Raw genomic sequence first — 20,927 nt, forward strand, 5'->3', positions numbered from 1 at the left:
AAGCAAGGCGGGCCCAGCTGCCTCCCCAGCAGCCCTGGGTCCCAGCAACTGAGGCAGGCTGCGGGTGCCGGCGAGCAGTTCTGCTCCCATGCACAAATCCGCAGAGAAGGGCACGCCGTACAATTTGTTCAGGAAACAATAGCAATGTTTGACATGTCATAAGGATTGATGGAGCAGAAATTTACATGGGAGAATGCATTTTTAAACAGCTCCACGGAGCCCCGTGCTTCGCTGGTAATGCTTTCCACATTCATCATTCGCCGAGCCCTTCTGAGTAACTCCTTCAACTACGAGAGAATAAGTGCACTCTTGCAAGCTCTGGGGACTGAGGTGGCTGGCGGGAGGCGAGAGGGACTCTGCTGGAGGAACTCGGAGGCCCAGAGGCTGGGGTGCCGTCCACTTGTCCTGATTAGACCCACGAGGCCTGGTCCTCTCCCCTGTTCGCATATTCCCTCCCATGTGCTGTGGGTGAGGATTTCAGCTTTTCTCTGGGATAAGAGGTAAAAGCTAATGGTCAGGAAATATCTTGTCTGCCCTGCACTTCTGGGGAAATGCTTGGTGCCTCGGTTTCCCCTGTCATCTCAGAAGGAAGCTAGCTAACCTGAGAAGGAAGCCAGGGATGATGGGTGAGGGCGTGGCGGGTATTAGGGGGCAGAGGTAAGTTCGGCTGGAAGCTGCTGCTTGTGGGTCCCTGGGCCTGGGGGAATAGTCACACTCCTAGGAGGAGAGAAAATGATGGTGGGTACCCTTTGTAGGAGATAAGAGGGTGAGTGTTCCAGGGGGGCAGTGGTACCAGGGAGTGAACAATAGGGTGCAGGAGAGATCATGGGGAGACTGTGGAGCACAGGAAGAAAGGCATTCAGGAGAGCCCCTGGGTCCTGCTTTGGTCTTCTGGGCCTACAGAAGGCCTTAGGACAGAGGGTGCTACTGGGGACACTGGGGCTGGAGGCCAAGGACAGAGGTTCAGAGCACGTGATAGGGTAGAGCAGCTGAGTAGGAGGGCAGCTAGGAAAGGGTGGGGACCCAACTGGAGCTGTAGAGAAAGAGAAGAGGGCCTTTCCTCCCTCATGTTCCATTCTGGAACCAGATGGACACCCATGCTCATGGCAGACATTAGTAATCAATTATGGTACTGAGTCCAGAGAAGGCCTCAGGATCTCTCTCAAGCTTGTCTTCTCTACAACCAACAACCAACCACATGGAACTTGTGTCAAAGCCTCTTTGCTATACATGACAATGAAAAAAATAGGCAGAGGATCTGAACAGACATTTCTACAAATATGACATACAGATGTTCAACAGACATATGGAGAAGATGCTCAACGCCCCTAATCATCAGGGAACTGCAAATCAAAACCACGATCAGATATCCCCTCACACCTATCAAAATGGCTATGCTCACAAAGTCAACAAAAATAACAAGTGCTGGCGAGGATGTGGAGGAAAGGGAACCCTTGTGCACTGTTGGTGGGAATGTAAATTGGTGTAGCCACTATGGAGAACAGTAGGGAGGTTCTTCAAAACAGAACTACTATACAAACCAGTAATTCCACTTCTGGGTATTTATCTAAAGAAAACAAAAACACTAATTCAAAAAGATATATAGATATACCCCTAGCTCACTGCAGCATCATTTACAATAGCCAAGGTATGGAAGCAACCTAGGCTGCTTCCATACTGAAGCATCCATCAGTAGATGAGTGGATAAAGAAGTGGAACATACGTGCAGTGGAATATTACTCAGCCAGAAGAAAGAAAGGAAATCTTGCCATTTGTAACAACATGGAAGGACCTAGAAGGTATTATGCTAAGTAAGTCACTCAGACAGAGAAAGACAAATGCCATATGATTTCACTTATATATGTGAAATCTAAAAAACAAAACAAATGAACAAATAAGACAAAAACAGACTTATAGATGCAGAGATTAAATTCATGGTTGCCAGAGAGGAGGGGTGTGGGGGGCTGGGTGAAAAAGGTGAAGGGGAATCAGAGGTACAAACTTCCAGTTAACAAACAAACAAAGTCACCGGGATGTAATGTACAGCACAGGGAAAATAGTCAATAACATCATCATAACTAGGTATGGTGACAGATGGCTACTGCACTTACCATGGTGATCACATAATAAGGAATATAAATGTAGAATCACTATGTTGTACACCTGAAACTAATATAACATTCTATGTCAGCTATACTTCAATAAAAACAAAATGACCAGAGCATCTTTAAAAAAATGCTTCTTTACTATCCCTGCTGTACTCTCTGCCCCCAGAGGGTCAGAAATATGATTCTCCAGGGGAGGGGGGGAGAGGACAGTACCAGAAGGGCCTCAACAAGGATTTGTGGCTAAGTGCAGAATAGCCAAAATACCACCCAAACGGGACGAGAAGATCTGGGTTCTGATCCAGCATCTGCCCTACCATCCAGCTGTGGGACTTCGAGTGATACTGGGCTTGGGGCCTGCGGGTTGCACAGCCTTCCGACTGGTCTGGGTCTAGCACCAACAGCCCATCCTCCACCAGGGCCAGAGGGAGAATCTGACAATACACCATTCACCAGCTTAGAAGGCTCCCAGGGCATTTAAGACAAAATTGAGGTCTGGCGTGGGCTGGCCTCGGCAGCCTCTGACCTTCTCTGCTAACCCACTGCTCCATTACTCTGCTTCCTCCTTTAGTCTTTAGGCTGCTTCCAGGCCAAGCTTGTTCCTGCTGCCTCACAGCCTTTGCACTAGCGGTTCCCTCTGCCAGGAATGCTCTTCCCATCTCTTGAGACTGGCACCCAGCCACCCCTGGAGTCTCAGCAAGCAGGAATTCCTTTACATTTGCAAATGTATTTGCATTTCTAAAAGCCTGCTCTGCTGCTGGGATAACAGACTCCTGGGACCGAACAGGAGCCAGCTGAGGTGGTCGTTGCAGAGGCAGAGGCAGTGGTGAGAGGCGAAAGGAGCTCGGGCTGGGTGGTCAGGGACGTGCTGGGGAAGCGGCTGGACTCAGCTGGAGCTGAGAGGTCATGCTGCTGGACGAAGGCAGTAGGGAGAAAGGCATGGTTTTGGCAGGAGCATCTGGGGGAATGTTACTGGCTGTCTCCTTCCACTAGACCATAAGCTTTATGAGGGCAGGAACTGGGTCCCCAGGGCTGGAGGCCTTCGACAGACAGGGGCTGAACGAATGAATGAACAAGATTATATATGATGACTTATGAGGTCCTGTCCACCATGACAAGCCAAATGCAAATCCTGAGTCGATGGACTTCTAGGAAGGGAAGGATGCCAGAAGGATGATGGTGGGGGAAGGGAGACAGAACCATGGGAGAAAGTGGGAAGGGAGAGAGAGAACAGAGTGGGGAGGGAAGTGGCAGGAAGAGGTAAAGGAGACAGGAAGCAGAAGAGAAGGAATAACCATAGTAACAGCCACTGTAAGCCTCAGTTTCCTCCTCTGTAAAATGGGGCTAACAATACTACCTGCCTCACTGGGATGGTTGTGAGGACTGAAGGAGTACTACATGCAAGGTGCTTTAGACCAAAGCCTGGCACAGGGTCCACATTCCTAAGTGAAGCTAGTATTAGTATTCCCACCCCCAATTGTAACTGCTCTCTATTTCTAGCTGCCCATCCCCAGCAGCCGACCCCCAGCAACTGGCCAGGTGGAGGAAAGGGGGCACGGAACTGAGCCCTGCAGGAGGGGGCGCTCTGGCAGGAGCCAGGCCTGAGCCCATGTATTAACGTGTCGGTCCTGCGATGGGCAGAGGAGGGATGCGAACTGGGCTGACAGGTGCTCTCAAGGTGTGGGGTCCCAGCTCGTTGGTTATTGCAGCCATGGGGGTTGTTCTTGGGTTCCAACACCTCCTTTTATTTCTCTTTATTTTATTTTAAAACCTGGAAATAAAAATTGATGGGGAGCAAATTGCTCTGGCCAACAGCTCTGTGCTTAAAGAAGTCCTCCTGGGAAAGCAATTACAGGGATGTCAAAGGCTGTCAGGTGGCCGCCGCTGCTGCAGCTGCCTAGTAGTCTCCCGTCCCCCTGCTGGGAGATGCAGGAAATCCACCTAGAGGACCAGTGTGGGGCCCCTCAGATAACTGGGAGAGCTGAGATCACCGCCTTGCTGAGCGGCTCTGTGGGCCTGGCACTGTGCGAGAAACCTGACATGATTTGTCCCTCATTTGTCCTAAGACAACCATCAAGACAGGGTTCACGATCCCGTCTTACAGACGCAGCCACGCCAGCTGATAATAAATGCAAAATCGTAACGACAGTTCACCCTTGCTTAGCCCGGGCATTCCGGGCATTACTCTGAGACATCTATGTGGATTAAAACATTTCACTTCCATTCCCACTCTGGGAGATAAGTACTAATACTACCTCCTCTCACGGATGTGGAAAGTGCCCGACTGGAGGAAGCCTTGTGCTCACCTGCCCTGCCAGGGGCTGCCCACGCCTCTCTCAGCCTGCGGGCTTTTTCCTCAAGAAAGGAGTTGGCTCGATGAGGTGTCTGTGTCCCTGAGAGCCGCCCTCACTCAGTGGGGGCTGGGAGTGGATGCATCGCTTGCCCTGAGGTGGGATGACTCAGGCACAGCCTCTCCTCCCAGGTTTCCAGTGCACGGAGCTCCAGTAGTCCCACCTCCTGGTAACTGGCTTTGCAATGTCCCTTCAGTGACCCTGCCTCCCTCCCCACTCCCACCTGAGTTTCTTGAAGTCACTTTCCAAGTAAACCACCTGCCCCAGAATCTTTGTCTCAGGGTCTGCTTGCCAGGGAGTCAGACCACGGACACAGGCCTCAGGCTAGACACCGGGCACACACGCTGAGCCAGGCAGTATGTTCCCTGCCAGACACCATGCACGCACGCTGAGCCAGGCAGAATGTTCCCTGCCCTCACCGTTGCACAGCTCAGGGTCCCACAGTCAGCCTGACATTCACACACACAAAGAGAAGAAAAAAAAACAATCCCACTCCCAACCCTTTCGCAACACTGTCCATTCTCTCATGTTCTTGGGTTTGAGGAAGACTCAATTGAGTGACTTTAAAAATCACATCTGACCATCAAACAAAGAAAACTGGGATGCAGAAAGCCATTCTCCCAGGATGCAGGAGGAGGAGGGGGGTGGCTGGCTGGCTGGCTGGCTGTGAATGAGACATTCACAATCAGGAGGGTCCTGGGGCCTCTTGGGAGCCAGTTATCAAGCTGGGATTATGTGGTAGCAGATGAGAAGGGGAGGGTGGCAGAGAGGCGTGGGGACAGACACCGTGGCCGAGGCTCAGTTAAGTGGGACCTTATGTGTGGAGGAGATGGAAGGAGGAGGAACAGACAGTCCAATCAACCCCCTGGGGGTGCAGCCACACCATGGCTGGGACTGCCTCCCCCGCTGCTGGGTCTCACCACTGTATCCCACCCTGAGCCTGCAGCTCTCGCTCTTCTCCCCTCTCCCTGTGGGGTGTAGCAGGGAACTCCAGGTCTAGCCGGAAGGTAGGAGAGGTCCCTGGGTGTGGGCTTGTCCCACCTATTAGCCAGGACATGTCCTCACTCCAAGGTTACTTGGAGCGTGGGTGGCAGCGCCCCCCGTGCTTGCTGCCATTGGTGGGCACTGATTGGCCTGGCATGTGCTCCTCACTAATGAACCACACTGATTCCACATTCTCTTGTTGACTCCCTAAATGGCAAGCCACACATCTGATAGATTAAATACCCACATGATTGCCCACCTGACATCTCCATCACTCCGCCTGAGGGTCCCTAATGAATTTTACAGCCCCACAACGACAGAAGAAATTAAGGTCAAAGTCCGACGTAAAAACTATTAATCACTCATGATGTCTGAGAGCAGCAGAGGACTGCAGCCCCAGCCCCTCACCTACCTGGGCCAGTCCAGCCCAGGGTTTGATGGCAAGAAAGTCCGATGCTGCCTGTGAGCGCAGCATGGGGAGGGCATGCTGGGAAACTCGTGCCTGAGAACTACCCCTGTCCACAGACATTTGCATTCCTTCATTCCTCTGCCCGTCCCACTCCCAGTAGTCAGAATGTTCTAACAGACTGAGAAACGCATTGAGAGGAGAGCGGCATATCTCATTTACAAAAACTTGTACCCAAGGAGTTCAAAACACGTTGGCTACACTGTTCTAAAAATGATCCCAGAAAGGGGAGAGAGTTCAGTGGTATTCTCTCCATTTTGCTGATGGAGAAATTGAGGCTCGCAAGGAAAAGGGGCTTGGCCAGGGTCATTCAGTGAATCAAAGACCTTGTTCTTCCAACCCCAAGTTTGTAGGTCTTGTTATAATAAATGCCTAAAGGGGTCTTTGGTCCTGGTCTTGTTTCTCCTTGGGTAGGGAGTACCCTCTGTAGGTGGCTGGGGAGGCAGAGGGAGCTCTGGCCTTGGGTTCAGTTTGCACCTCCTCATATCTCTTGGTCCCAAGTTTCATCACGTCTCAGGGAGGAGCTTAGTCTCCATGAGGAGGCTGCATTGCCTCACAGTTAAGGGAAAGGACTTTGGCATCCTAGAGATAAGGTTCATGCGTAAGCTCTGCCCCTTCCACAGGTGTAAACTCTAGCAAACACCCAAGTTCTCTGAGTCTCAGTGTTCTCATCTATAAAATGGGGAGGTTAATTTCTACTTCATCAGGTTGCTGTGGGGATTCAATAAGATAACACATGGTAAGGGGCTTCGTTTGGTGACAGACACTTGGTATTAGTACCTAGTATTTGTTTAGCATTTACTCTGTCAGGTAGTGTGCTAAATTCTTCACATGTATTATCTCACTGAATCCCCACATCAAATCTATAAGGAACTATCTTCATCATCATATTCCAGAAGGGAGAAACTAAGGCACACAGAGGTTATTTGGCAGAGACTAAACATACACACTCCCTTTCTCAAATGAACAGAAACCATGACTTTTTGGTGGCACAACACTATCTGGCTAAAATATTACACTTCCCAGCTTCCTTCGCAGATAAGTATAGCCATTACTAAGTTCTGGCCAATGAAATGACAGAAGTCTGCAAGGCATTTCTAGGAAGTCTCCTGAAAAGGGAGAGTGTGCCCGTCTTCACTTCCTCCACCCTGCAGCCTGGAGTATGGGGGTGAAGGCTGGCCACCATCTCAGACAATGACGATGAGGGCCACACTCAGAAATGGTGGAGAAGAGAGCTTGAAGGAGCCACCCACAGCTTTTTCCCTCTCAACTGCTTTTACATGGAAGAGAAATACATTTTGACCTTGTTTGGAGGTTTCTATCACTGGTAACTGTATTGGGTCATTGCTGATACAAGGTCATGTAGCTCAGAAATGGCTAGGTCAGGATAAGCCTCAGTGCTTTAAGTCTGGAATCTTGGGTCTTTGCTACTCTTCCCCCAGTAGTAAGGACTTGAGGAACATGAGTAGATATCATCATCATCATCATTACATAGTAAGCAGAGAAGGCTCCTTCTAGAGATGTCCAAACTTAGGTAACCACGCATTAGTTGGTCATGAAATCAACTTAATGGGTCATGACTAGCATTAAAAAAAAATAAAATCTAGTGGAATAAAATAGAAAATAGTAGGGTAAAAAACCATAAGACATTCATGAAAGAAATGGAGGGAGACACAAACGGAAAGACATTCCATGCTCAGGCCTTGGAAGTACATTGTTAAAATGACCATACTGCCAAATGCAATCTACAGATTCAGTAAACCTATCAAAATTCCAATGGTGTTTTCCACAGAAATAGAACAAACAATCCTAAAATTTGTATGGACCCACAAACACCCCAAATAGCCACAGCAATCTTGAGAGAGAAGAACAAAGATGAAGGCATCATGCTCCCTGATTTCAAATTATATCACAAATGAAAACAGTATGATGTTGGCATAAAAACAGACACACAGACCAATGGAACAGAATAGAGAGTCCAGAAATAAACCTATGCATATATGATCAATTAATTTATGACGAAGGAGCCAAGAATATACAGTGGGGAAAGGAGTCTCTTCAATAAACAGTGTTCAGAAAACTGGGCAGCCACACGCAAAAGAATGAAACAGGACCACTATCTTACACAATATACAAGAATAAAGTCAAAATGTATTAAAGACTTGAATGTAAGACCTGGAAACATAAAACTCCTGGAAGAAAACATAAGTGCTAAGTCCCTTGACATTGGTCTCAGTGGTGTTCGTTGAATTTGCCACCAAAAGCAAAGGCAAAAATAAACAGGTGGAACTACATCAAAGTTAAAGCTTCTGCAAAGCAAAGAAAACCAACAAAATGAAAAGGCAACCTCTGAATGAGAGAAAATGTTTGCAAATTATATATCTGATATGGGGTTAATATCTGAAACATATAAAGAACTCATACAACTCAATAGCAAAAAAAACCCACCAAACAATCCAATAAAAAATGGGCAGAGGACCTGATAGACTTTTTCCAAAGAAGACATACAGAGAGCCAACAGGTACATGAAAAGGTGCTCAACATCACTAATAATCAGAGAAATGCAAGTCAAAACCACAAGATATCACTTCACACTATTAGAATGACTATTATAAAAAACACAAGACAGAATGAATGTTGGTGAGGGTGTGGAGAAGAGGGAACTCTTGTGCACTGCTGATGGAAATGTAAATTGGTGCAACCACTATGGAAAATAGGATGGAGGTTCCTCAAAAAGTTAAAAATAGAACTGCCATATGACCCAGCGATTCCACCTCTGGGTATTTATCTGGAGAAAATGAAAACACTAACTCAGGAAGATATCTGCACCCCCATGTTCATTGCAGCATTATTTACAATAGCTGAGATAAGGAAAGAACCTAAGTGCCCATCAATGGATGAATGGATAAAGATGATGTATCTATATACACAATAGATTATTATTCATCCATTAAAAAGGAAGGAAATCCTGCCATTTGTGACAACATGGATGGACTTTGAGGGCATTATGCTAAATGAAAAGAGAGAAAGACAAATATGATCTCACTTACATATAGAATCTAAAAACAAAACTAGCTCATAGAGAGCAGATTAGTGGTTATCAGAGGTGAGTGTGGGGACGGGTAAAATGGCTGAAGGTGGATAAAAGCTACAAACTTCTAGTTATAAAATAAATATGTCACGAAGATGTCATGTACAGCATGGTGACTCTAGTTAATAATACTGTATTGCATATTTGAAAGTTGTTAAGAGCAATCTTAAAAGTTCTCATCAAAAATAAATTCTAGAATAAAATAGAAAATACAAGAGTGCATTGAATGCAGCAAGGAAGCATTGTTTTGTTCTAGATACAAATATGTGTGTGTGTCCTGGTTATGAAGTTAAATGTAATTTTTATTATGGATCATGGTTAAATTTTTTTTTTTTTTTTAAAGTGCTACATAAACCAATGGGCATACGGGGCTTTCAGCCACTCCAGAATTAAACTGGCAGGAACCACAGCTGTCATCCCTCCTACGGGGACTGTGCAAGATGAAGCCACCCCAAACCCACAGGCCCAGCTCATTTTCTCCATAAATTCTATGCCAACCCCTGCCCAGAACCCCTCTCTGCTCTCTCAGTCTTTCTCCCAACAGCTCCCAGGACGAACCCTCAGGCCTGGGCCCTGGTGACTGCTATGGCCCATCCCTGCCCTGTCATCCCATCCCGGGGCTCATGCCTTCCCAGTGCATGGCCCAGGTGGACTTTCTACAGGCATTTCGTTTGCAGCATTTATGAACTCATTCTGGCCTCGGCCACTCTTACAGCTACCCATTGTCCCCTCACTCGAGGGGTCCATTTTCTTCGCTCTGGTGTCCTCTGAGCAGCTGCCTGAGCAGGAACAATCAGCGGCTAACCAACTGAAGGGTGACTGACAGGCACAGTGCAGGAGTCACAGGCTCGCGGCTCTGAAGGGGAATGTGGGGGCAGCTGGTCACACATGTCGCCACAAGCGGCCATAGAGAGTGTCCAGCAGAACACCTTTATTTTACAGATGAGGACACAGAGGCCCCGGGAGCTCAAGGTCACCCGGTGACTGAACGGCTCCCGCCTCCCAGGCCAGCGCTCAGCCCGTCTCCTCGGACTCTGGAGATGGTTGATTCCAACAGGCTGGAACCCAGCGCGGGAGTGGGCACCGATGGTGGGCAGCGAACAGGAGGGAGGTCTAGGGGCTCTCGAGTCAGATAGACCCAGGTTTGAATCTCAGTTTAGCCATTTACTATCTGGCTGACCCTGAGCAGGTTACTTAACCTCTCTGGGCCTCCGTTTCTTTCTTCTGTATACTGGGCACAGAGGAGACAAATAACATGCTGAGAAATGCTTGGCACTTACTAAGCTCACAAAACCCCCTTCACCAGGGCTGTGGTGATAAACAACACTGACCTCTTGAGGGGGAGGGGTTGGAAAGGGGGCAAAGGTCAGTGGCAGACAGAGCTGCTTCTGCCAAGAATGGGGGATTCTGTAGGCACCAGTGAGGGAGGCTTCAGAGGCTCGACAGGCAATGGAGCTTTAGATCAATTTGTCAAAAATCAATTAGTTTAGTGACTAAATGGCTGGAAACTGTCAGACCTTAAAGTCCTGTAAAATCCACTGCAGGGGCAGGGGTGGGGAGCCACAGTTCTTCATCCTGACCCAGGCCTGAGTCCATTGAGGGTAGCCCTGGGCGGCCTCCCAACCCACATGCCCTGTTGCCCTGCCTTGGCTCCTTCTAGAAGCCCAGGGTGGTGGCGGGCAGGCGGCAACCGGTTGTGTTCACTCTCCTCCTCTCTCTCCCTCTGTCCTTAGCGCCTGTCCTACCTCTCATTCCATCCTATTTCGGTTTTACGGATTGATATTTAGATTAAAGAGATAAACACAGTCCAGGAGCACTGAGGCCTGACAGCCAGAGGAACTCAGACCGTCAATCAGCAGCCGGCTCAGCGTCCTCCCAGCTCCTGGACAGCACCTTGCTGGCCCCTGGATTGAGGATGAACCCAAGAGCAGATTAAAGGGGCCCACAAGTACAGCCTGAACACCCCCAAATTGGGGGAGGGTGTGTTTATAAAGGCCTTCCAGGCCAGCTTGGGAGCAGGGCTGGGGTGACACACACACTATTTACTAGCGCCTCTCTCTCCTCCAGCCTCCCTCTTCCCCTCCCCAGGCTGCAGATAAAGAATTCAATTTTCTTTTAAACGGTGGGGAAATTGGAGGAGATTTTGTTCTGTTTAAGCACAGCTGGAGTCTCAGGTCTCCAGGGATTCGAGAACAATGAGATCAATTAAGATGCCGGGGTGAGGGGTGTCAGGAGGAGTGGGGGGAGAGAGGGCGCAGGGCAGGGGGGCCGCGGGGGCTGTTGTCAGGAAGGGGAGGGCCCAAGCCTGTCCCCAAGTCTAGCTGCCACTCTTCCCTGCATTCGCCAGATTGTCTCTGTTGGGTTTTGCTAAAGGTCTCTGGATGGGTCCTACTCCTTGGGTTATCATCCCTAGACTTACTAATAATTCATGTTGGCAATTTCTGCTATCAGCGGTATACGATTATAGCTTCAAGTTGAACCAATGCTCTCAGAAGAGGGAGAGGCCACTGGACAGATGTGTGGCACGCAGCAGGTGCTGGTACCACTATCAGCATTGCTGCGTGAGGGCTGGGGACTACGACCTTTCCACACAGGAATCCACAGCTCTGCTGAGACAGGGACTATTCTCCCCATTTTACAGAGGGCGACTGAACCCAGGGACAGCTAGGAGCCTGCTTAAGGCCACCCTGTGGTAAGAGGCTGAGGCAGGACTCCAACCCACTTCAGTGTTTGCAAAGGCACAGGACCCACCTGGCAGTCAGGTGGAGATGGGATGGGCATACCTTGCTGTGCCCGGGGAGGAGACTGGTGAAGCTGGTGCCCAGACCTGTGCGTGAGCTCGGAGAGGAGAGGCGCAGAGGGTATGCTCCTGAATCTTCCACCTCTCCCTCTCCACTGCCACCTGCGTGGCTGGAGCCAGCATCTCTCACCTGCTCTCCCAGCTTCTACCCTGCTGCCCCCCCAGTTCTCCACCTGGCAGTCACAGTGATCCTTCAAGTTTCTCTTCAGCAGTCACCTACGATGGACTCCCTGTCCTAATGGGTCACCTTTCTCTCCTCCTCTCTGCGTATCCACTGCCTTTTGCCTGCAGATCCCTCAGCCTGGGGCAGCCCTTTCCCAGATCACCTCGCCCCTCCTCCTCAGAGTTAGACACAGACAAGCACTGGCCCAGGCTCACAGAGCAGGATTTGAACCTGGGTCTCCCTGGTTTCAAAGTCTTGTTCCCAGCCAAGGTTTCCTCCTACAGGGGTTGATGCAGCTGAGAGGTGTTCCCTCACACTGCAGGGCAGCATGCCCTTCTGCAAGGGGCTGGAGGGACCAGGGAGCAACACCTGAGGCCTATCCTGACCACCTGGCTGGGCCATCAGGTTCTCAGAATCCAGGAGACACCCATGTTAGATTGCCTGCATTCAGCAACATGGCAGGGCCGGGGGAGGGGGAGGGGAGTTGTGTGGGTGTTTCCTTGGGCCTGCAGGGTGAGGGAGCCCTGGAGACCACAGAGCTGAGGAAGAGGCTCACTACATTTCACATCCACCAGGACTGAGCCGGGGCAGTGACATCACAACACATCTTTCCCTTTTGGTGTCAGTGGCATTTGCTGGGGGTGGATGAGGGACATGAGCTCTATACTGCAAGAGGCCAAGCTGGCTCCTTGCACATCCCTAGTACAACCTGTGCCAGCTGTTTCCCAAGTGCCTGCCATGGGCTGCCAGCATGGAATAGGTAAGAGAATGTGGATGATTTGATACAGGACTTCTCCCCTATCCAAATAGCAGCCCAGTGGTTATGTTTGGGGTAGGTGGCAATTCAGGAAGAAGACAGATAGTTGAGCCCAGTCTGCCTCGGAAGAGCAGGCCTCCACCTCCTGTACAGCACATCCCCCTTACTGCATTCCAGCCACAGGGCCTCTGCACATGCTATTCCCTTTCTCCAATGTGCTTCTCTCCCCTCGCTCCCCTGTTAATGCCTACTCAACTGCCACTTCCCCAGGGAAGCCCTCCCTTACCTCTGTCAAGGTCAGGTGCTCTTGTAGATATTCATAGCTCCCCGATCTGTCCATCACAGCAAGTAATACTTAATGTAAAAATTCACTTTTTAATATGAACATCAGGCTTTCTCAGGAGTCTGTAACTTCATGAGGGCAAGACTCACATCACCATTGCCTCCTCAGGGTCATGTGCCTGACACATAGCAGGTATTAAAAAAATTTTGTTGAATCAATGAGTGGTTGGATTGCTCTATGTCTAATGGCACCCATGAACCCTGCTAGGCCCCATGTGCCAACTGGTCAGGCTGGGGGGCTGCCCCAAGCCCAGCAGAATCCTAGGAAGACAGGCCATGATCTTCCCACCTGACTCCTGTTGTCAGGTCAGGAGGCAGGATTGGAAGGGGAGAATCAGAGCAGCCTGGAGATATGAGAGGGGAACAAACCACATAACCTCAAGGACAGGGAGCCACTAACATCATACAGGAACCTGCATGCACGCAAATGTGTGTATTATATACACATACCGAGTGCATGCAGTTGCACACACAAGTACATACACAGACACAATAGTGTGCATGTGCATGTGTGTGTACACACAGCCCCCCCCCCAAACATACTGCACATGCCCACCCACCCCACGTGTGGGTATATACACCCTTGCACATCTCTCCCCTGTGTGGTCACCCGTCAGAGGACCAGCTTCCACTGACATTCCTCCTGCACCCCCTTCTTCCAGGAAGCCTTTCCTAATGAAGCCAGCTCTGGGCTGCTTTGGGATTCCTGCTTCACTGGGCAAAGTGCTCCAGGCTCCCTGACCTGGTCTTCCCATCAATGCAGATTCTCACCTAGCTTCCACCCCTGAGCAGCTAGGGACCTCGAGAGCTGGAGACTCACCCGATGGTACCAGAGACTCTTGAGGGCCCAGAGTGTCGCCCAGAGACAAAATGCCTAAAGCGACCCTGCGGCCTGTCCACCTGGGTCCTGCAGAGAGCACTTTCCTCTCTTGGCCCTCTGCTCTGAACATTACTGAAAAGGCAGGCTCAGTGGTCCAACACAGAGCCTTTCGGACGGCAACCTGGTGGTTAAGAGCCTGTGGCTTGAGGTCAGGCAGTCTTTTTGTGAATCCAGTTCAATTGCCTACTAGCCCTGGGACTCAGACAGTTACTTAATCTCCCTAAACCTTAGTTTCCTCACCTGTACAATGGGAATGACAGCATCTACTTAGGCTGGAAATAACACGTTCAAGTATGTGGTTTACGGCTAGTCCTCAATAACGACAGCTGTTGAAATGATTGTTACAGCAGCAGCAGCAATAGAAGCAACAGTCCTCAGAGGTCATCTCAGTCATCCCCCTGCCTCTGGGCATGACTAGCTCAAGGCACTAGATCTAGAAAGGACCACGGACACATTTTAATCCATCTGATTCATTTTACAGATGAGGTGCTAAGGGAGATAGCTTCTGCCCGAGACATCCAAGGAGTCAGTTCTGAAGGTCAAGACTTTGAACTCTAGGTCCCCACACTTCCCCTCCACCAGTGGAAACTCATTTCGTTATAACCGGGGGCTGTAAGGACCTCAAAGCCTGGGCTGGGGGAGGTCCAGGGAGCAGGGAGGTGGAAAGGTCCAGCCCTTCCACCAACTAGGGGAGACAGCTCCTCATATTCTGGCTCCCTGACGTCACTCTGAAACTGCTGCCATCCCCCCAAATAAGCAATGAGCCACAGAAACAGGGCCATGTCAGGGAGTGGATGCAGAGGCCCCTCGAAGCAGGCTCTGCTCAGCCTTCAGTGCAAATTAAAACATTTTCCTTTTCTTCATAATTTTTTCCTGACACAACTGCCCATGAAACATTTTAATAACATCCTAGTAAAGGTCAGGGAGAAGGAATTTCACAGTCCCTGAGCAGGCAGCTATAACCTGCAGCAAAGGAGATGGAGAGATGGGCTGGCCCAGGGGCTGAGTAGAGACTGGCAGAGTAGGGAGGGGAGAGCAGCATGGTGGGTGTGGGTGGTGTGGCCACAAAGCTTGCTACTGCTAGGAGATCTGGAAGCACCTTGCGGAGCTGAGGTTATGATGGGTGGGAGTAACCTGGAAGATGCCTTCACATCTACAGTTCACACATCTTGGCAGCAGCCTTGGGGGGTTTCATGACCATTTTGCATGAGGAAATAAAGGCTCTTACAGGTGACCTGGATGAATTAGCACACAGCAAAGGCAGGGAGACCAGGCCCACAACACTGTGCACTTTAGGTCTTGAGCCCCTTTAGGTGCATGACCCTGGTGTTAGAGCTTATCATTGGGTGGAACAGCTCCCTCGTGTCTGCACAATTCCACAGACACGGGGGCTGGAGGGCTGAGAAGGAGGTGGGCATGGCTCTCACAGACACACTCAGCACTGGAGGCTGGCCAAATGAGCCAGCTCTGGACAGAGACCCTCAGGCAGCCACAGAGGAGCTGAACTCACCTTCTACACATCCTGAGGGGCCTGGGACAGGAACTGGAGAAGGAGTCCTGGGCCCCCAGCAGGGGTCCATGCAGGCCCAGAAACTGCTTCAGTGCTTGAGGAAATCCAGTTTCTTGAGACCCTCTGTCCCCAGCAAGAATGCCAGGAAGGAATCCCTAGACCCCCTCCAAGCCTGGACCTGACACTTGAATTCTTTGCCACATGGTCCCAGGCCTGTGGGGGTGGGGGTCCCCCCTTGTGAGATCCCCGAAGCACAAGCTGCTTGGGTGTCCTTCACCCTGACATTCAAAGGTGGCTGGAGGCCTGAAGATGCTTTCTTTGGGTCCAGAAGGCCCAGCCCCTAGGGGCTGCAGGAGGGTCTGTGGGGCCTTGAGCACCAGGTGACTGATTGCAAGGAGCACCTTGCAAAAGCCGGCGAAGCCCAGGGCTGGGGAAGCAGGGGGAAGAGAGCAGCCCCAGCAGACTTGTTGTTTACATCTGACGGCCTGCCTAGCTAAACATCTGCTTGAAATATTAATAACTGTCAGATGGGAAGGGCCTGGGGGCTCAATACAGTTTCATACCATCTGTCTGTAGAGTAAACACACTTTGGAGTAGGGGGCCTGGGATCAGCAGGCAATGCCTCTGCTTGGCGTGATGATAGAGCAAAAAATAGAAGTGAGGACTCTGGGGGCCTCAGAGTGGGTGGGGAGGGACAGCAGGGAGTAAAACTACAAAATGTTTATTGAGCACCTACTATGGGCAAGACCCAGAGCTTGGGTAACACACAACTGCTACTTTGATCTGCTCATAAATCAATCTTCTTTCTTCTTATAACAGAACCTCCTTTGAAACAGCCCTCTCCCCATTTTCTGGCCATATAATCTTCATGGGGTGACCCCAACCCCTGGGGATTATGACACATCTCTAGTATATCCAAACCATGATGAGTCTCTCCAGGATGGCCTAACAAGCTGGGTCAATGAAAATCAGCTCTGGAACTTTTGCTGGAACTACTGAAAAATAATTTTCCCTCGACTAGGGTTGATAAATTGGTAAGAAGTAAGCTTAGGGGTGCTGGTGTCCCTTTTTGCCAATATAAAAACAGAGCCTGGTGCTGAAGTCAAATTCCTGCTCAGCCGAGTGCCTGGATGCAGCCATCCCTGAAATCACTTATACTTTTGAATTATAGGAGCCAATCCTTTTTTGTTTGAAACACAACTTTCTGTCCCTTGAAACCAAAAGTACTGACTGATACAAATTGACACCGGGAGGGGCCCCTTATCAAAGTCCAAACTAAGGGCAGCTGGGGATGCCAACTGCCCTTAAGTCATAGCCCATTCTTTCCTGGTGCCTGTGCTCAGATAGGGAAGGCCACCCTCCTCAGAGGTGGCTGGCTCCTTTTCCCATTAGAGGACACTGCCAGGGCTCCTGCCCACCCAGGTGCTGTCCCTCTCACAGACAAGGCAGAAAACCACCATATCCTTGGCCCAATCTCATCCTCCCTCAGGCCAATCCCTTTTCCACACTGTGCCCTGGCCAAGGGAGCTCCAACAAGGAGAGCCCAGATGCTTTAATACACCACCACCACCTCGAGAGGCTGGCGCACCCCTTCCCTGACTGCCCAGACTCCTTGGGCAAAATCCCTCTAGCTGCTTCCCCATGGTTGGTCCCAGGACACAGTGGCACCGGAGGACAGTCGGACTCACCAGGACTGTCAGCACAGAGGTCCCCACGGTGACATTCTCATACAAGCTGACGTTGTACAGTGGCTGGCTGAAGATGGGTCGGTTGTCATTCTCGTTAATGAGGGTGATCTTCACCTTGGCATAGCCCACGTGGTCGGGCACACTCTCATTGGCAAAGAGCTGGGTGTGTAGAACAGGGCTCAGGTAAGTTCCCACATGTTTCTGGAGTGTTTGTCCCTATAGGTCCCCCTGGGGCTGTTGCTGGTCCCAACCCAGAACACCTGTCAGAGTCACTGCCCATCCCAGGTGTGTGCTACTCTGAGTCCTTCCATCAGTGGTCATAGGCTAGAGTGTCCACTGATTCTGCTGGAAGGGAGCAGCCGATGAGGGTTGGGCTGGCAGTGTCTGGACAGCAGAGCTCCAGCTGGGGGTTTCTGAGGCTTTGGCAGTGCCTGGTAACATTCCACTCAATTCCTGGACATTTCCTTGTCGCCCCTGAAAAGGGGAGGCTCAGCCCAGACCCTGCCACAGCTCAGTGAGTCAGATCCCCAGGGAAGGGTGGGAAGAGGTGGAATTTAAGGGGATAGTGTCAACCCCCTGGCCCCACCTCACCTGAAATCCTCCCACCCGGCCAAGAAGGTAGTGAGAGGGGCCTTACGTCGAAGTCGTAGCGGTCCACGGTCTCGTAGTCCAGGGGGATGGCCACCCGGATGCGAATGTCTGCTTTCCCCTGGACAGACGTGGGGGAGATGATGAAGTGGTGGGAGTTGTTCCCCACCAGGTACACCTCGAACATGCTGTTCAGGCCCTGGGGTTAAGAATGGGGGAGAAGCCAGTCAGGAGGGTGCAGGAGGCCAAGGCCTGGAGTGTGGCGGGAGGCACAGAGCTGCTTTGGTGCAGGAGGTGGATCAGGGGCAGGGGCAGGGCTGGCCTGGCCCTCACCCCCAGTGCCCGGCCTCTGCTGAATGATCCTGACCCAGCTCCCTGACCCCCTCCTGCCCGTGTCTAGCACTCTGAGAATCTCCTCCAGCTCCTCCCTTCATCACCCATCAGCTGCCTACATCCTTTGCAGGTGGGTTGGTTCATTTTCCAACTCCTGCTCCTTTTACTCTGTCCCAGTGACCCCAAGTGGAGAGGGCTCTTCCAGCTGGAAAACGCAGCAGGGAGGAGGAAAGAGATCAGGAGGGAGGGGAGGGAAGCAAGTGTCTACAGTCGGCCTGGGCAGGGGGGGGCGCGACACAGAGCAGAGCACTGCTGGTCCTGTCCTCTTTCTGGAACGTGTTGATCAGGGAGAACACTGGCCTGCTTACACACATGGAACAGGAATAATTCCATAGGCCGAGTGGCAAAGTGAACCCCCGAGTCCCCCACACTGTGGCCAGCCCTTGGCAGCCTGGAGGACACTTAGTCTCAGACAGTCAGAGCTGCCACACCCTTGGCAGGTTCTGTAAGGCCCAGTTGCTTAGTTTCAGTCGATAGTTTCACATGGGGGGTTGCTCAATCTAAGTTAGGTGTTTTTGATCATCCTAATGAGGAGCCCTCAGACGTTGCTCATCTCATCACACAAAGCGTGTGACGTCTCCATGTTGGCCAAGTTCCCAGATCAGGAGGGGGACCACCGCTGAAGGTGGGAGACACGGCCTGAGTCTGGCCTGCTCAGAAAGTGATTCAACCTCTTCAACCTCCTGCACAAAAGGGGGAATTACCCCCCAACAACCTCCCTTTAACCTAGGCAGGTGGCATGTGGTTTGTAACCAACCAGTCAGAAGCCTCTCCTGACCCCTGCTGCAGATGCCCAGTAAGTCACTGACCTGGGCTCTCAGGCCCCCTGCTTGTCCTACATCACCTGCCCCAGGCCCAGTACCAGCACAGCCCACCTGTACACGTTTGTGTGGGACTGGAGGCTGGAAAGGGAAGCACACCTCTCTTCTGAGTTGCCTAGGGATGTTAAGGCCCTTTTGGACCCTGTTCCTGCTGAGAAGGGGGCAGTCAGGCAACCCGGGAGCCTGAAAATGACGCCCAGGAGTTCAGCCAGGAATGACATCCTCCACAAAGCCTGAGAAGCCACAAGGTTCTTATGCCTGGAGCTGTCCCACAGATGCTCAAGCACATTTGTGGAATGAATGCATGTTAACATTTACCCATCAGTCTCTTGAGCTGTTTCCATTTAGAACCACAAATTGGCAAAACAAGGACACTTCCTATATTGAGCCCTTTCTGAGAGCCTGGAAGCAGTCCCGTGCCCTGTTATCAGCTCAGTGGGTTTGAGAGAGAGATGGGAAAGGAGCTCTTTTAGCTTCTCCTGCCAACCTTGGGGTCCTGGCAAGCACTGGGGCCTCCAGAGCCCCCAGCTCAGAGTGGCTCCCATGATTGTGAAGGCAATGCTCCTCTGGCCCTGTCGGGCTGTGCAGTTTCCAGTTGTCCCTGGCGTGGAATCCATCAGTCAGATGGAGGGGATCAATTAAATGCCCGAAGGGGCACTAATAGTCAAAGCTGACGGAGTGTGACAGCTCTGAGCAGGTGACACCAACACTTCTCCCTCCCCTAGACCTGGGCCCCTCCCCCAAAACCTGGCCGCCTGAGAGGGTGGGGGCAGGCTGAGCAACAGCCCGTGAAGCCCCCTTCCCTCGGCACCCACCATGCCGCCCCCGCCCCAGCCCTTCCCAGGCTCACTTACCAAGTTCTATCAGTGGGAGTTGGTCAGTCAAAGGATATGGAGACAGAGAAGGAGCCGGAGAGGTATGGAGAGGAAGAAGGAACCAGAGAGAAAAGATGGTGAGATCCAAGGTCAGGGTAAGAAACAGGGGCCAAGAGGGACCCCAGGAACACACCCCGCTCCAGAAGAACAGCCCCCTCTGCCTCTGATGGGCCACAGCCTCTAGAGGTGCCGAGGAGGGGGTGGGTGCACGTTCATAGGTGCTGGGGAGGGCTATGCAGCCCCACACCCAGAGGAGGGGGAGGGACGCAGAGGAAGAGGTACAAGGCCACACAGTGGGAGGCAGGACTGGGCTCCTGTCTCCCTGAGCTGAGTCCCTACCCAGAGGAGGTGGAAGGGGGGTGAAGGAGGCTGGGAGAGGAAGGGCCATGTCCCCATGTCCTACTCCCAGGAGCCTGGCCAAAACCCCTACAGGCAGTGACCCCAAGGGTTGCCATGTTTCAAATTTCCTAACACAGAAAATGTTAAAGACATGATAAACACAGACATGGAGAATATTCACTTAATTCAAAAGTGTCAAGAGCACAGAACCATCTTGCTTGCTCCACTGCCCCAGCCTTCTTAAGAGGCTTCTCACCACACCCCAGCCCTGGGCCTCTTTCCCAGGAACCACACATATCCGAGCGTGTGTACCTACGCCTCCCCTTTTTGACACAAACAGAAGCACGCTATACACATTGCTCTATGTCAGATTGTTTTTTTAACTTAAAGCTATGTCTTCGAGATTGTTCCATAACTGTACAAATAGATGAGGATAATAACAATAACAGCACAGCACACATTTACTGGCCACCTGTTCTTTGCCAGGCACTGTTCTGTGGTTACTGTGGAATGGCAGGAACCCCCTGAGGCCACTCACGTGGCAGCAGGCACACAGTAGGTGCTCAGAGAGTGATGGGCTTCAGCAGCTTTTCCTCACCTATTACTCTGTGCCTTCTCTTCCCACTGGCCACAGGGTGGAGATGAAAGAAGGCTGAAGGTTGGAAACCCCTCCAGAGGAGATGAGGCTCAGAGAGGTTGAATGCCCCCTGCACAGGTGGCTGGTGGCAAAGCGAGGATAAGCTCCCTGGCTGGGGTGGCCTCAGGCCAAAGGAA

The 20,927-nt window shown here is 51.3% G+C and overlaps 1 protein-coding gene across 4 annotated transcripts in view; it reads right to left on the bottom strand.

Annotated features, from left to right (window-relative positions):
* The window catches only part of CDH23 (cadherin related 23), a 338,466-nt gene that overhangs the window by 131,284 nt on the left and 186,255 nt on the right, over positions 1-20,927 (bottom strand). For all 4 annotated transcript variants that reach the window (XM_087824365.1, XM_087824361.1, XM_087824363.1 and 1 more), the window contains 2 exons: positions 17,775-17,924; positions 17,138-17,296 (listed from right to left, as the gene is read on the bottom strand). In XM_087824365.1, the coding sequence (XP_087680491.1) occupies positions 17,138-17,296; positions 17,775-17,924 (309 nt within the window). The remainder of the gene's footprint in view (positions 1-17,137; positions 17,297-17,774; positions 17,925-20,927) is intronic.

This window comes from Miniopterus natalensis, chromosome 14 (genome assembly GCF_054644295.1).
Source record: "Miniopterus natalensis isolate mMinNat1 chromosome 14, mMinNat1.hap1, whole genome shotgun sequence".
In the NCBI taxonomy this organism is placed as follows: domain Eukaryota; kingdom Metazoa; phylum Chordata; class Mammalia; order Chiroptera; family Miniopteridae; genus Miniopterus; species Miniopterus natalensis.